The sequence below is a fragment of the Centroberyx gerrardi genome, chromosome 7 (assembly GCF_048128805.1).
Source record: "Centroberyx gerrardi isolate f3 chromosome 7, fCenGer3.hap1.cur.20231027, whole genome shotgun sequence".
Taxonomy (NCBI): Eukaryota; Metazoa; Chordata; class Actinopteri; order Beryciformes; family Berycidae; genus Centroberyx; species Centroberyx gerrardi.
In genome coordinates this window covers 26,218,519-26,233,971 of record NC_136003.1, presented here as the reverse complement: position 1 = coordinate 26,233,971, position 15,453 = coordinate 26,218,519, and the positions used below count along the sequence as shown (strand labels likewise).

The window sequence follows — 15,453 nt, the reverse complement described above, 5'->3', positions numbered from 1 at the left end:
TTACTTGCACTGATGTCAGAACTAAGAGGCAGATATTCTGAGGGGTACTTGAAGGCAGCATTTCACTTATTCTCGAATCAGGTTTATTTGTATGGCCCTTAATCACCGTTGCAGTCTCAAAGGGCTTCACAACGTCCACAGCATCAAACAAATGTAAACTACATCCCCAACCTCAGGCCCTCAATGAGAACAAGGAAAAACTCCCACTTATTTTAAATCTATACCCCCTACCACCTTTAACTAATTAACACACACACACACACACACACACACACACACACACACACAGACAGTTTTAGTGTTAAGACTTACCTGTCAACGTAGGACCTTTGAACTTCCAGTCTGAGTGATTGTTTCTGCCTGAGGCTTGGACACTGATCATAGGATGGGAACAGTATTTTAGGGTGAATTTTCCCTTTAATGTGACTGTGGCGGCAGGGGAAACAAGGGTTTCGGAGACAGATACTGATATTTTTTGGATTGAAGCTGCCGATAGCCAATACTTTGTGCTGAAATTCAATGACATTAAAACAAATTACTAGACTATTATTGAGTTTACCCCTTCAGTTTATTCTGTGCAGGGTGGAAAAGCCCCTGAAACAGCATTTGGACCAATGGGGCCCTACAGCTCTCCACTGAAACCCATGACTACCAGTGTAGTACTGACCAATTCCACAATAGATATGTAATCAAACAACTGGCCGATATCTGTGTGACCCAGTGAAAACCATGTAAAGGGGCATTTGAGGCAGGAAAGTAATTGTAAGACAGTGAAGTGATAGTATTTCAGGCATAGTGATCTAAAGAACTGGCATAAGGGTTTCTTCTAAACCAATCAAAACTATAAAGGCGTCCAACCATCAGTCTCCTGTGGGAATGAAAGCATTTATCTTTATTGAACGCTGTACAATAACAATGAACACAATTGCATTAAGTCAACACCAGCATTTTTATTTTTTTCCAAAAGCATGTAAAAAACAAAAATAAAAATAAAAAAAAAACCTAAAGAAAATGCACAAACATGATTGTGTGTGTTGTTGTAGAAAGAGGGCGCTTACATTTTAAAATTGCTGTACTTCCATATCACAACTGAGCTATCAGGGAAGGGAGAAGAGAGGAGAAAGACAGCAGACACAGCCCAAAGCGTCCTTTTGCTGTAAGGCCACCTCAATCCACAGGTCAAGTCTGTAATATAGGATACATTTTTAAAGATGCGTACATTTAAAACTTCCCAATGACAACAGTGACACCCGCACTGAAAACCAAAATTAAAAAGTCCACATCAAGTTCAGCACAAAATGAAATGACTCACAGACTAACAGATAAAAACGTCACACTGCTATCATTCACCTGAGCCTCTTGGCACCAGTGTAGAAAAGTGTACCTTCTCTTTTCTGTCGCACTTAAAAGACAAGTTGCAATTCACAGATTTTGCAGTTGTACCTTGGCGCACTGCTGACAGAGAATGACAAAGACAGTATGGACATGGTGCACTTTCTAAATACAACGCTATTGGTTTCAAAGGATTCTTGGAAGGAAAAAGGAAAACATAAAATACATTGTCACACACAGGATAATTAGAATTAATTTACACTATGTGGATATCAAGTGGGTAGATAAGAAAAATGGCTGCTGGTTGAATGAAGTCATCCTATGTTAAATAGTGGGACTCTGTAGAATAAGCAGTTCTGGTTTTGACAAGGCAAGATCAGGAGAGTTTTTTTTAAAACGGGATCTGTGCACTCAGCAAATGTCTTGTTTGAAAAAGCAATAAGGTCAGCTATTAATTTCTAAGGCTTCTCTTTTAAAAAAGTAGCAAATATCTTTCTCTTAAGTTTAGCTTTCTATTCTGCACAGCATGCTCAAATTCACAGTAAACCTTCAGTCACAAAAAGTATTTTGTGTCATTCAAGTGTCAGTCAAGTCAGTGGTATTTAGATATTTCCTAAAAAGGGATATTTGAATGGCTTTAGACTCATTCTTTGTGAAGAATAAAATGACATGGAAATCTTGTCTGACTGGATTAATTTCTCTTAGGTGTTGCAATTAAATGAGATCAAAATTAAAAGTGACTGGAGTGCAGTGGCTGCACTACAGACTGAGGCAACTTAATTATTCAAAACTTTGAATAAAAGCTATATAGAGACGTTCAAGGGTACAGTTGTTTTGTCTTTCTCTCATTCTATAAACACACTTCCCCAGCAGGGGGGGCTCTGCACTGAGCTTTGTGTGCAGCAGCACAACGGGGGACCAAAGCTCTGACAAGCCCTACATCAACAACCTATGTTCAATTCAATTCAATAATAAGGAATAGGTCCTGGTGCTAAGAAGCATTTAGCTAGTAAGACATGAGATGAGAACAGGAAGGCATTTAGTTAAAGGGGAAACGTGTCCATGCTTACTGGGGGAATCATACAAGAGTGATGGAAAAGACGATGTGATTTGATACCGAGTCTCCATAACAACTGTCCGGCTTAACGAACACACTCAAACACCGCACAGGGACAAAAAAAAAAATCATCACAAGAGGCCAACAATTGACAAGCATGGAATGATGAAGTGACAGAGTTTTGTGGTTTCCTGCGAGGCTTAAGCTCTGTCCAGAAACATCCCCAACTGTGACTCTTGTGGGTCAGAAAGAAATGTAGTTACGGTAACTGATCCAACCAACATTTTTCAGCTCTACTTAAACGTTTCACATCGGGGAGTAACGGATGTTACAGACAGGACCTTAGTTTCCCTGTGATTATCAACATCTTGCCTGGTGATCATGCGTGTTCATATGTGCAAGACAAGAGTATAATATAGTGTGGCATGTTCACTAATCACAAACTACAGCTCTATGTACAGATAGTATACAAATGACAATCTTAGAAACCCATTAACATTTCAACCATAAAAGCTCAGAGGATCAACTTATGCCATGACATCAATCAAATCCAGCAAACACACAGAGCAAGAAGTGCTTCTCAGAACTTTAAAAGTGATATGCTATGCATAAATGAAACGAGACACATTTAAATCATCCACAACACAGATTAATACAGTCATAAGATGATAAGGCTATTAAGACCCATTCATACCAATCCACATGCAAGGTTACAACCAAAGTCACACAGGTCATTAAAAAATAACGAACCATGGAATGAAATGGAAAACAACAATAAAACCAAAAAGAAAAACAAAGAAAACACGAGTGGTGAGCTATTGCCCATGTGTGCGGTTATTTTACAGTACGTTGTACCCTGTTTGTTCCCCAAATATTTCAAACCTGACAAAATGACAGAGTTGTCTCTGACAGCAAAGTCAAAATACTGAGGACTATTATCTTAATTTGTGTTTGTGTTAAAATGAGTGAAGCTAATGTAAAAAATGATTTAAAAAATCCTTGGATAACATTGCAATTGAAACCCCTCTGAAAATTGACCTGAGTGTATGCTCTACTGCAAAAAGTGGATGCTCTGTAGCCCCTCTACTGATATGTCTGCCTGAGCATACAGTGTTACTTATGCAGAAAAGAAAGGGTGCAAATTAAGAAAAAAAAAAAAAAAAACAAAACTAAAAGCAAATGTGATTATATTCCCCATACTGGAGAAGGCGTTTGGTCACAATCAACAACCAATTCCAACGAGGAAATTGGAAAATAAAATTAAGAAAATAAAGATATCAATAAAAATCAAAACATATCCCAAAAATTAATTTGAAGTAACATGGGATTACGACTGGCCAGTCATTTCCTAGGTGTTTGTGCATGTGTGTGTGTGTATCTGTTTTGATGGCGTGGAAAAAGCGAGTGAGCGCGTGGGAGATTTAAGAGCGCCCCCTCCCCCCCCAAAAAAACAAAATATGAGGCATGTGTTGATCATGATGTATAGGAGGTGTTAAGAGGAGGAAAGAGGAGGAGAAGAGGCGGGGCAGCGATGGGACACAGGCAGACACGATTATGCCGTCTTTGTTATGTTCTCTGTCTCCTTGGAGGCCCAAAGCTCCTTGTGCTGTTTGCGTCCGAAGCCCTCGTCGTAGTTTCCTTTGCTTTTGAAGAGCTGCTGGAAATGGGGTTTGCAGTAAAATTCACCCTGAAGAGCTGCGTAGGTGCCAAGGCTGCCGGGGAGAGTGGAGGGATTGAAGGGTCAGAACACAAACAAATGGAGTCAGGAAGACGAGGTAGAGAAAGAAAGTGAAGTAAAGGAGAAAAGTCACCTGAGTTTGGTGTTGCAGTGCTTGCAGCAGAAGCAGGTTGAATGGAAGATCAGGTTGTTGGCAACCAATCTCTCCATGGGGTAGACCGTCTTCTCACATGACGCACACACTTCCCTTTGAGTCTTAAAGCTGAAGGACTGAGCACATAAATATACTGTTTTACCACCAGGCTTACAAACGGGCGGCGATCCAGGCCGAGATCCTTACAAAGATGAAAGCTATAGCATTTACAAAAGATTCAAAAATGCGGGAAGACTTTCTTTGCTCTCCACTGAGATCAAAGGCTGATGGAAATGGAGGGACTAAGAGCAAGAGTAATGCAGACATGAATAAGGGGCCGTGAATTTGAAATGTAGTGAAAATGTAAATGTAAACAAAGTGCAGCAAATGGAGTAATTACAAGACACATATTTACCTTAGATCGCTGGACAGGTTTCTCTTCAGTGGTGTTTCTGGTGTCCTGGAAAAGAAAAGAAAAAACATTAGCTAACATTTACACACAATCATTTATTCAAATATACGCACAGACTCCACTAGATAGTGCAACTGAAAATAGTAATTGCAATGAACAGTATCAGTGCCTTTCCTATCAGATTACAAGCAATAGAAGCGCTCCGCATGGATGCAAGAAAAACAATCACCGATATATTTTTCCACTGTCCTCTTGTTACCTTTAGCAGTGCGTCAATATTGTCAATGTGATCTCTCCCCCCCTCTTTCCATTCTCTCCATCTGTCTCTCTGCACCCCTGAGAGAGGATCAGGTGCCTTCTGTCTAGTCATGTGAGCCGAGCTGTGGGACGCTCGGCATGGGGCCGCCCTCAACATTACAGCACAGAACCAGCCTTCAACATAATAACCTCACAGGGCAATATCACTTGTTAGTGAGCCATGTGTACACTACAGGCCTACAAGTATGAGATCCTCAAGTGAAATATTACTACGGTCGGCAGCGTTAGCGCCAGCTGAAAGTCTCTTTCATCTTCAAAATTAATAATGGGTTCTTGGTGAATACTTTGATGTGATTTTCATTGATGAAATGAACAGTAGGCCAGACAGAAGGGGAAACCAGGTGGAGTGAGGGGGATTTGCTGAACAGATGAAATTAATTACTTTGCAAGTTCATAACGCATATGAACCATCTCTATCACTCATCTCCTTGTCCATAGTCCTACAATCATGAGCCAACATAGGTTCACTTTTTACTTCTCTGGCCGCCCCATCACACAGGTCACCAAATTTCCCTGCGGCACACTGTAGGCCAACAAACACACGTTGTCAGCACATAACTGCAGTTGGGTCAAAAGTTCAAGTTGAGAGGAGCAGATGAAAAACCTCCCCAAGGCACCAAGGAGGTCAGGAAGAAAGAGAAGCTCCCTGGGTCTCCAGGTGTCACACTGAGGAGGATGTTACACTGTCCTAACGGCTGAATCTGCCCTCTGGACTGTGGCGGTCTCTCCCCAGCAGCGACATGCATGACCACGTCTTAAAGCAGGACTAACAGGTAATTGAAGTGGATAATAAGCAGACAGAGAGACACATTCAGACGTGTACATAGAAACGGCCACTGAAAAGCCAGTGTGCAGGGAAGAAGGGCCGCCTCTGTTTAGGCAGGGGAAAAGTCCACTGCGGACTTTGCTAAAACCCTGTTATGTAAGGCGGTTGGCTCGAGCTGGAGGAAGGGGGTGGGGGTGACGGGTGGGGGTGGGGGTGGGGGGTTGTCTACCAGAGTTGTAAAGAGAGGGAGAACTCCACATCAGAGACAACTGCTGATCTACACGTTTGCAGCTCTATAACTCTTTCATGGACTTGCGCAAGTGAATGGATCTACCATCAGTGGAATCAGTGGATCAGATGGAAACTAGTTGGAGAGGCTAGGCTAAGTGCACCCATCTCCCGCATTCAAAAATGTCGAGCTGTTAAAATCAGTTGAGATCAAAGCCCATGCAATCGACCATGATTCAATTATGTTGCACTCAAGGTTAATGCCACTGGGCCTGGAGGAACGGGGTGCAACACATCACCCCTTCGTACATCACGTAGAGATTACAGCAGCACTCTAATAAGCAAAACACAAAACAGCATGAATGTTGTGTATGCAGTTAACATCGGCTTATGTGAATCTGATTTATATTTTTCCTCATTTCCATATTATAATTGTCAAAACGATTCTTGAGCTTTTGCCTTAATGCACCGATGTACAATTGAGCAGGAGGAAAAGCGAGGGTGTTGTCTGCATTCGTGAGAACCGGAAGACATGCTTTTGAAATGATTGGCTCATCAACAGTGTGGCCATGCAGCTTCCTGTAGATGCAATCACCATCCAAAGTGTCCCTACTCCTCCTCATCCCTGGGTCCACTTCCGATCTGTTCGTATGCTAGCAAGACGGCTCTCACTTGGCTGGTTATCTCGCAGGCTGCATGCTAGACTGCATACAACCACCACTTCCTGTTGCTCTAACAAACAACTGCTGAGCCAACACGACTTTCCCCAACTCAAAATTATTTATTGACTTTGTGGAAAACTCGAGAGTCAATATGTAAAGTCCCGATATGTGTCTGGAAAAAGTCTGGCTCAGCGAGAGGCTATGAGGCCATGGAAATTAGGTCAATGAGGGCTTCGTCTTTGCATGTGAAATAAATTTAGCCAAAAAAGGCAACTTGCACTGCAGCAATGTTGATCTGAGTGAGGGCACAGAATTACCATGTCCTTCTAGTGAAAACAACGAAACAGGATTAGTTACCATGTCAGGGGTAGGCACGTATTCCCCACACACACACACACACACAATCCTGGAAGACTTCAGAATAGCTTGTGCCATCTGTCTTCTTTTGCCTTATTTGTACATGAGAATCTCACGATTGCCACCAAGGAGCTCAAATGTGGCAGGAAGTTGTGATGACACATCTGACTTCCTCTGTCTTGCAGAGTCCCAGCGGAGACGGCCTAACTGACTTCCATCCAATGAATGACTACTAACTAACATCACTGGGGGTGTACAAGTGTTTTAGCTGCTGACTGGAATAACTTAGAGAATTATGACCCATGTCTAGACCAAACAACTGACAAAAAAAACAACAAATTAGGGCAAGAGTACTCCTGACTGGCTAAAGAGATGATGCATACATGATTGCACAGACGAGGGGGGAATCGAGGACGTTTATCTGTATGGAACAAGGTGTTCACAATGTGAAGAAAACAAGGTTTAATGAAGAAGGTTTTGCAATGGTGAAATTAATTAGGTCTGCCACAGTTAACACTATAGTTCAACTGTGAAGCAATTTAACATACCAATGTATGTGAAGCTGGAGTGTCTTACCAAACAAAGAACACCTTCATACCAACAAGTGTGGAAATCAGTCTCTCGCTTTTGCAACAGAGGTTCAACTCTTACCCAATGGCATCAATCCCTCGCGCTCAGTCTTCTCTTTTCATTTTAAGAACACCTGCATGCATCCGGCTGTGTGTGTGTGTGTGTGTGTGTGCGTGCGCTCGCGCATGCTAAACGTGCAACCATCCGGCAGCTTTTTGCAGGACAGTGCCAGGTTCCCTTTTCTCTGTGGATTGGTTTGATTGGTAAAGGGCTAGTGTGCACAGATCAGGGTTTGACACTCATCTGCTGAGGATCCTCTAAAATCTCATTACTGTGACAAATCCCATTGCCTTCTCCCCCAGAGAACAGACCACCCATCTAACAGCAGAGCTCAGCCAGTGACCCCCGAGTCGACGCTTGCGCTTTCAAATCAGGGAATGAAGTAACGGGGTGGGAATGCTAGGCCGTAGTTTAGAAAGCATGTGTGCATTATCAGCATGCAACCTCAAAATGATGTGTGTGTGTATGGTAAGCCCTGAAGAGGTCACAGTGAAGTTTCACTGTTAAGACAAATAAAAGCTGTGGAAGTCAAAGCAGGCGCCAAAACTACAAACCAGACCCCTCTCGTCAAAATCACGGTGTTTACAAGAGATATCAGCTGACGTAAATCGCAGCCATTTAGAGCGGTTACAACAACACTGAGGAATATTATGAGGGTAAAGGGTCAATGTGTTCGTGAAGAGTGCAAAGAGGAAGAAGTCTCTTGTCTTTGTAGTGCTGCTGGACAGAGTTAACAAGGATAACTACCCCCCCCCCCCCCCATTTGCCTGTGTGACAGACAGACCGTTGAGAGCTCACTGTGGTTGTGGTGGTGCAGTTCATTGCAACTGGCCCTACAAGGAAAGAGATGCGTTATGTTAACAAACGTCTATGGTCATTAATTCAAGCAAGACTCCCACTCTCTCATCCCTTATTTTTAGAACTGTGATCATTGTCTGATCACTTGGGACGCCAGGGTGGAAAATCAACAAATCAAATGCGAAGCACCTCATCCTTCAAACACATCAAAACAGTGTTAATAAGCCCATATATATAAATATATTACGGCTACCCAACTTCAAAATACCTATAAAACAACATTTTCCAAATCGTGGAATGTTTCAAGTTGCAACATGACATGAGCATTAAGTTAAATATTTTGCAGATAGCACCTTGGATTAGGATCTCTGGTCTAGTCCTGCGAGCACTGGCACCAATCCCACAGTGAAAACAGCCGCTGCAGGGTAGATATACAGCCTTGCCCTGACAGTAATCTCCCATCTCTCACTCTGAACATGAAGAGGCCGAGCAAGTTATGTGAAAAACATACCTGGGGAGAAAAACATGCACCGACACAATCGAGACTGCTAAGGGACAAATAAAAATGTTGTTATGCAATAAACTGACTGGGAAAATAAGGATAAATTCAAAGTGAGGGTTTGACACTCGACTGGGTAAAGGGATGAAAACTCAGTCTGCAGATGAAGGCTCACCAGACTAGACTGCAGACTAATCACAATTGGTGATGTGTTGGAGCGTTTGGTCAACCAAGCTACTGCTCTTCCCTTTCTTAACTTCCTCTACTCAACGACAAAGTGATGAGGCATTTTTCTGTGCAATGTATAGTTTGTGTGCCATCTTTGGTCAGCTGACTGACACTTGTTTCTTCACTTCCTGTCTGGGGAGGCTACTTGCTGGGAGGATGAAGATGAAACCTCACAAGGGTTTACCCAAAAGATATCTTGAAGTAGGACAGCCAGCACTCAAAGACCGACTTTGATGCTTATTTTAATACAGAGCAATAGCACAAACTCCTGGTTCAAGATGGGTCAAGAGCCTGCACTGGGTGTGAAACAAGTTTCGAGATGATTAGTGAAATGCTCACATTCATCATTTTGTCTTACTCAAAGACAGAAAACCAGAAGTACTGACAAGACAGATAATTTTCAAAGTAACAGAAAGTTGACACAAAGGAGAACTGGAGTCTTTGGATGACGGAAAAACCTCATTCACATTTTCACACAGAAGTGGTATTTCTGAAAAGCAAACTGCCGTGTCAGATGGTGAGAGTGAAGTTTCACTTTCAATCTGCAGCACGCAACCTTTTGCTCCCAGGACTCCGCTCCTCACTGCAATATTTGTCTATCTATCCCTTCGCACGAATGGTTTCCCTTCGCACAATTACAACCTGGGATCCATATATCGTAGTAGTAGTATCGGAGATCGGTCCAATGTCAAACTAAAATATAGTGCTGGATAACTTCCCTAGTGGTAAAATCAGATAGTAAAGTCACAAATCAAAGCTAAGTGACTTCATGTCCTCCCTTGCCATACATAGAAAAATTGATTGTATCTCTAATTTCTGTCCAGTGAGCCCAAACTAATGGTCTCCATATCTATAATGTAATCGATGGTATTTTTACTCTGGGAAGCCGATCCTGAAGTTTAGAAGAGGAATGTGTTTATGCTCCCTTCACGAAATTACAAAGAACAAACCAGTGATGGCCTGTAAAAGAATGTGTTGAAGACCCAGAGCTTGTGTTGACTTGAACCTATGGGAACGCAGCGAGAGAGAGGCCGCTGATATCTGGCACCTGAAGGAACTGAAGAAACAGCCTTCAGCGCTACGACTGATCAGATGTTATCACAGACCCGGGAGGAGAGGGAGCATTTCACAACCAGAAGCCTGCTCAGGGATTGGAATTCAGGACAACATGCCCCATCCCGTCTAAAAAAAAAAAAAACTCACATGCAAATATATCTGCTCTGCTATTCCAGCCTATTTACATCAGACACTGAAGATTCCTTGACTGCGGATTGAAGACGCTCGCCCATCTTTACCTCAGGTTCCACTGGAGGAACGAAGGCAAAGGGACAATGAACATTTTAAACTTTATTCATAGTGCTTCTTGAGTAGCCATGTCCCAAGACTAAATGTGGGTGGTTTGAGTTATAGTAGGGAGACTTCGCACTAGGGCTGCAACTAACGATTATTTTCATTGTCGATTAATCTGTCGATTATTTTCTCGATTAATCGATTAGTTGTTTGGTCTATAAAATGTCAGAAAATAGTGAAAAATGTCAATCAGTGTTTCCCAAAGCCCAAGATGACGTCCTCAAATGTCTTGTTTTGTCCACAACCCAAAGATATTCAGTTTACTGTCATAGAGGAGTAAAGAAACCAGAAAATATTCACATTTAAGAAGCTGGAATCAGAGAATTTTGACTTATTTTTCTTAAAAAATTACTCAAACCAATTAATCGATTATCAAATAGTTGGCGATTAATTTAATAGTTGACAACTAATCGATTAATCGTTGCAGCTCTACTTCCCACAGCAAAATACGACTCTTTAGACGTCTCTGCAGCTGACTGTTGATGCTGAGGCCTGTGGGAAAAGTTTCACGTTGACTATTTTTCTGAACAGTGTGTCCTTAGGTCTTTTCAAAATGGACAGCCTACATTTGATCGGCGCCGACAGCCACAGAGAGGAAAAGCAATAATATATAAATAAATGGTTGTCGTCACAGTCCAAAGTACAGTTAATATTGAGCGATTTTACAACGAGCTGTAAAAGACACAATGCTATATTTGACAGGCTCCCATTCCATCCCACATTACATATACAAAAAGGCTGAGGAGTTTGGACTGTACTAACAGCCTGGATGAATCTGATACCGCCATGTGAATGAAGTCTCTTGTATTCCTCTACAGGAACAAATTGACAATCATTAAATTATGCCGTCTTACTGAGAATGATTCATTGCTGGGCTGGTAGTGTATTCGAACCTTTATTATACAACATTTTCTGAGATCTGATCTTCAGTAGAGTTGCATTGCAGTGTGTCAGAAAAATGACAACGGCCTTTTAAATGAGACAAATCAAAGTGAAAGGAATGTACAAAGTCATGGCCTTGAATGTCCGAGTCAGAGCGCTTAAATGCAGGTTTACAAAGAGTAACGCGAGAACAAAGCGCACTCACAAATCGTCTTTTTCTAGTCAACAGTTAATGCTTTTATGGGGTGAATTTGCGAGCACTCGACAATATGTGTGGAACTGACAATCAGACAATTGTTCAATGACTGGAAAATAATGACCTCTTCTTCACACAGCTGAATTGACAGGCTTGCATAGATGTGAGGGTATGATACAGTATTTGTGTCCATTCAGCAGCGACAGTGGGTGCTGTGTTCGCTGGGAAGAAAGCAAACAACTTCCAGTAAAGTTCATGTACAGCACACCTTGATAAACAACATAAAGGAAACAAAAAAAAAGACGCAAACACCAGCCCTCCCCCCAAAAAGACTAACCACATCTCTTTGAAGCATGAATACATCTTGAGAAACAACATCTAGTACATTTTTTTCTGGCCTGATTTCTGTCTGTCTTGCCTTTCACACAACCAGCCTGAAAAACCTTTCACTCATCATCAAAGCCGATCCTACAACCGCTATACAATAAAACAACATGGGGATTGGGGAAAGGAGGGGGTAGTCATGCAGGTAGTGGAAACCATTCATCTGAACATTTTTGTCTGCAACTCTGTGGCCTGGACCTGCTGGCGACCCATTTATTATTGTTGCGCACATCTGACTACTAGCAAGCACCCCCTCCCCAACATATGGCGCTTCTGACATGCCCAACAAATCAGGTTTTTGTGCCATTAATGATAATTGTTTGGCAGGAGAACATATGGCCACACAAAATAAATGCTATAAGTCCTCACTGCAGCTTTGTCTGGAGCCGCATGTATGCTTTTTTGGGGCGTGCAAGTCAGTCAAGTTGTAGTAGCCTCTCAAATCCGATAGAGTATTGACGAAAATCAGCCTAGAGACCAGGGTGTCAATCTGTGCTGTCAACGCTGGCTGAAATTACAGACAGCACACTAACAGATCCTTGGCTGTGCAGTGGCAGCAAATGAAAATGACCATATACTTACTTAAGCCTTGTCGCCATATGCCAGGGCTATAATTATACAGGCTGCTGTAGATGTGGTGTCTTGGATGGATAAAAAAGCGGTTTGACCAGACCGCAGAGAGGTTAGTAAACTGCTCAACATCACAAACACGGGGGAAGAAACGGGTCTAAAAAGCGAAATGCATGCTTTCTTTTTCCCCCAGTGTAGAGTTATAGCCTAATGCCGCTGTCATTCACTGAGAGGTTTAATCCAGTCATTCATTCACTCAGTATTACACTGGCAAACTCAGCAGTGGTCAGCGAGTTCACACACACCAGCGAGCACAGGCAGCAGCAATGCACAGAACATTTACAACAGGCTGGTGGTTCCCAAAGTGGGGCCTGGGGGCACACAGGGGCCCTTGAGGGGATTCCAGGTGGTCCGCAGCAAAAGGAGGAATAGTTTAATTTTATTATCATTTCATTTTAAGTTAGGAGAAAGAGAGATTGATATAGGAATGCCTATTTATTTTTGTATCAAAGGATGCTGTAAACATCCCACTTACAGTAGTGTAAACCATTGAGTAGTCCTGTTCCAAATCAGATCAGCAAATACAATCTCAGTTTGGGGGGGGGGGGTGCCGCAGACAAAATCTTATCAAATGGTGTCTGTGGCCTTATATGCATGTATTTAGCTAGGGGCCAGGAGGGGAACACATATGGGACTCCCTGCTATAGGCTACTTCCCTAGCTGTTGTATGGACCTGCTTTGCCACAGACCTTTATGTAACACTGTCTTAAGACCAAAGCAGGCTGTACACCAGGACAATCAGACTTCAGACTTATCAGCCAAGAACCACATTCAACTGTGATGGTTGGCAACTGCTACTCAGCCAAGGAAATCGGCAACACAATAAATCACGCCACGTATAACAGCACAAATCAATTGACAAATCTGTTGAGAGGGTGAAACAGATAAGGGGAAGAAAAAAATAAATTTCTTTCATAGAATTGGGGCTATTAATATTGGGGCGGATAATGAATCTTCCATATATGAGGCAGATTAAATCACCTTGTTTGATATTAATTAGCAAGCAAGCTAACTAATAGAGATTAAAACCAGAGGCGCGCTGCTAGCAAGCATTTTGAGGAACGTGTCGGCGGCGTTTAAATGCTCTTTAACGTAAAAACAAAAAAAACTTATTTTCTTCTACTTTGCCTAAACACTGCAGTTTACAGCTAATATTAATACCGTGGCTAAAAGCAAAGCGGCTCCTGGCGAGCTAACCTAGCTTTAACGTTAGCGAGTGGACCGACATCATCTCACCTCATCACAAAAAAAGCAGAGAGAGGAGAGGAGAGGGAGGGGAGGCTGCAGGAACAAACGGTCCAAACCGACGAGAAAAAACACTCACCATCTGTGCTTCTTGTCTGGGATAAACTGAATGACAACGCGGGGTCCGTTCACTCAATGCGTGGAGGCGGATATTTGCTCTCTCATTCGTTTCCCCCGTGGTTTTTCTGTGAGGCTTTGTTGTAGATTAGCTGCTTGCCACAGTGCCGGCGAGTTCCCCTCAGCTTGGCTCTATCTGCCTCCTCGTCTCGGTTTTCAACAGCCCGTTTTTTTCCTCAGCAGGATGTTGCACGCTATTGGTTCTTCTCGTCTCCTGATGCGTTCAAGGGCTGTCGGAAATATCGGAATTACGACTGGAACGCTTCTGAACAACCCCAGCAAAGATCAGCTAAGACAATAAGATAAGATGAGAAATTCATCAACTTTAATGAATCTGGGGCGCGCAGCGCGAGAAATTAATAGGGTACAACAAAGAAAAATAGATCATAAATAAAAAATATAACATATGGGGTATTTAAATGTAACGCAACTGAGAATTTCAACACTAGAGCGTGTTAAGTAGAAATGTATGAATGAAAATTATGTACAGCAATGAAAATGAACTACTCTGACGGTATGCAAAATAATAGCAGAGGGTACCGAGGTAAAGTAAAGAAATAACAATATGAATGTACAATATGAAAAAAATACCAACATTTGAAATGTATTCAGTATGAATAAAGTGAAAAATTAGAAAAATATCAAGAAATTAGAAGAATATGCGACTATACGACTGGGAAAGTGGAAATTTTCTGTGACATCGGTATACAACATCTTTTAATAAATTAATTACAAAAACATCAATTACATTAGTATTGCCTGATGAGCATTGAGCAAAATATATGTGTTTTATTATCACACGCTATTATTTGGCGTACTATGTAAATTATTCGTATTGTTGTATGTTTCTATTTTCAGTTATATTTCACTTTTAGTTGTCATGTCTCTAGGAATAGGAGCCTACGAGGAGCACTTGAAGGCAGCATCTACCCCCACCTCTCTCCTCCCTCTGCTGAAATACCAAGGTTTTCATTTTATTCAAGGCAAGGCCAACAATTTTTCTGTGCCATTCCATCATTAGAGCTACTGCATTGAAGAGTGAATAAATCATATTTTATTATTTATTTTCCCAATTTAATAATTCATAAAGACAATCACGACAAAAATAGTCCTGACCTAGTAGTGCAATATGCAGTCTCTCTCTCTCTCTCTCTCTCTCTCTCTCTCTCTCTCTCACACACACACACACACACACACACACACACACACACACACACACAGGGGAGAGTGCAGGAGCACTGTGGAAAATGGGGTTCACTGATTTTATACATTGATATTATATATTGAACCAGATCTTATAATTCTTTCATGTTTTGACATTTATTCAGACATCTAAATACAATAAATCAATTTTTCTCTACACTCTGAGCTATCCCAGTGTGTGAGCAACCCTTTTGCACTGTCGCAACAGTTTGTAAGAGCTCAATGCATGGATCTCTTAATCTTTAATTCCTCAGCAGCTCACTGCAACCTAGGCCACATTTACAGCATCTAGTCTGACATGCAAAACAAGATGCAACGTGTCTCCACAAAAGGTGTTTAGAGCTGTTC

The 15,453-nt window shown here is 41.9% G+C and overlaps 1 protein-coding gene across 1 annotated transcript; it reads right to left on the bottom strand.

The window, feature by feature from the left end:
* Positions 1-930: 930 nt before the first annotated feature.
* Positions 931-14,016, bottom strand: limd2 (LIM domain containing 2). Its single transcript, XM_071900904.2, has 4 exons — positions 13,865-14,016; positions 4,616-4,660; positions 4,201-4,337; positions 931-4,101 (listed from the first exon to the last, which is right to left on the bottom strand). The coding sequence occupies exons 1-4, from the start codon at positions 13,865-13,867 to the stop codon at positions 3,942-3,944; spliced, it is 345 nt and encodes a 114-aa protein (XP_071757005.1). The 5' UTR covers positions 13,868-14,016; the 3' UTR covers positions 931-3,941.
* Between the last annotated feature and the right edge of the window lie 1,437 nt (positions 14,017-15,453).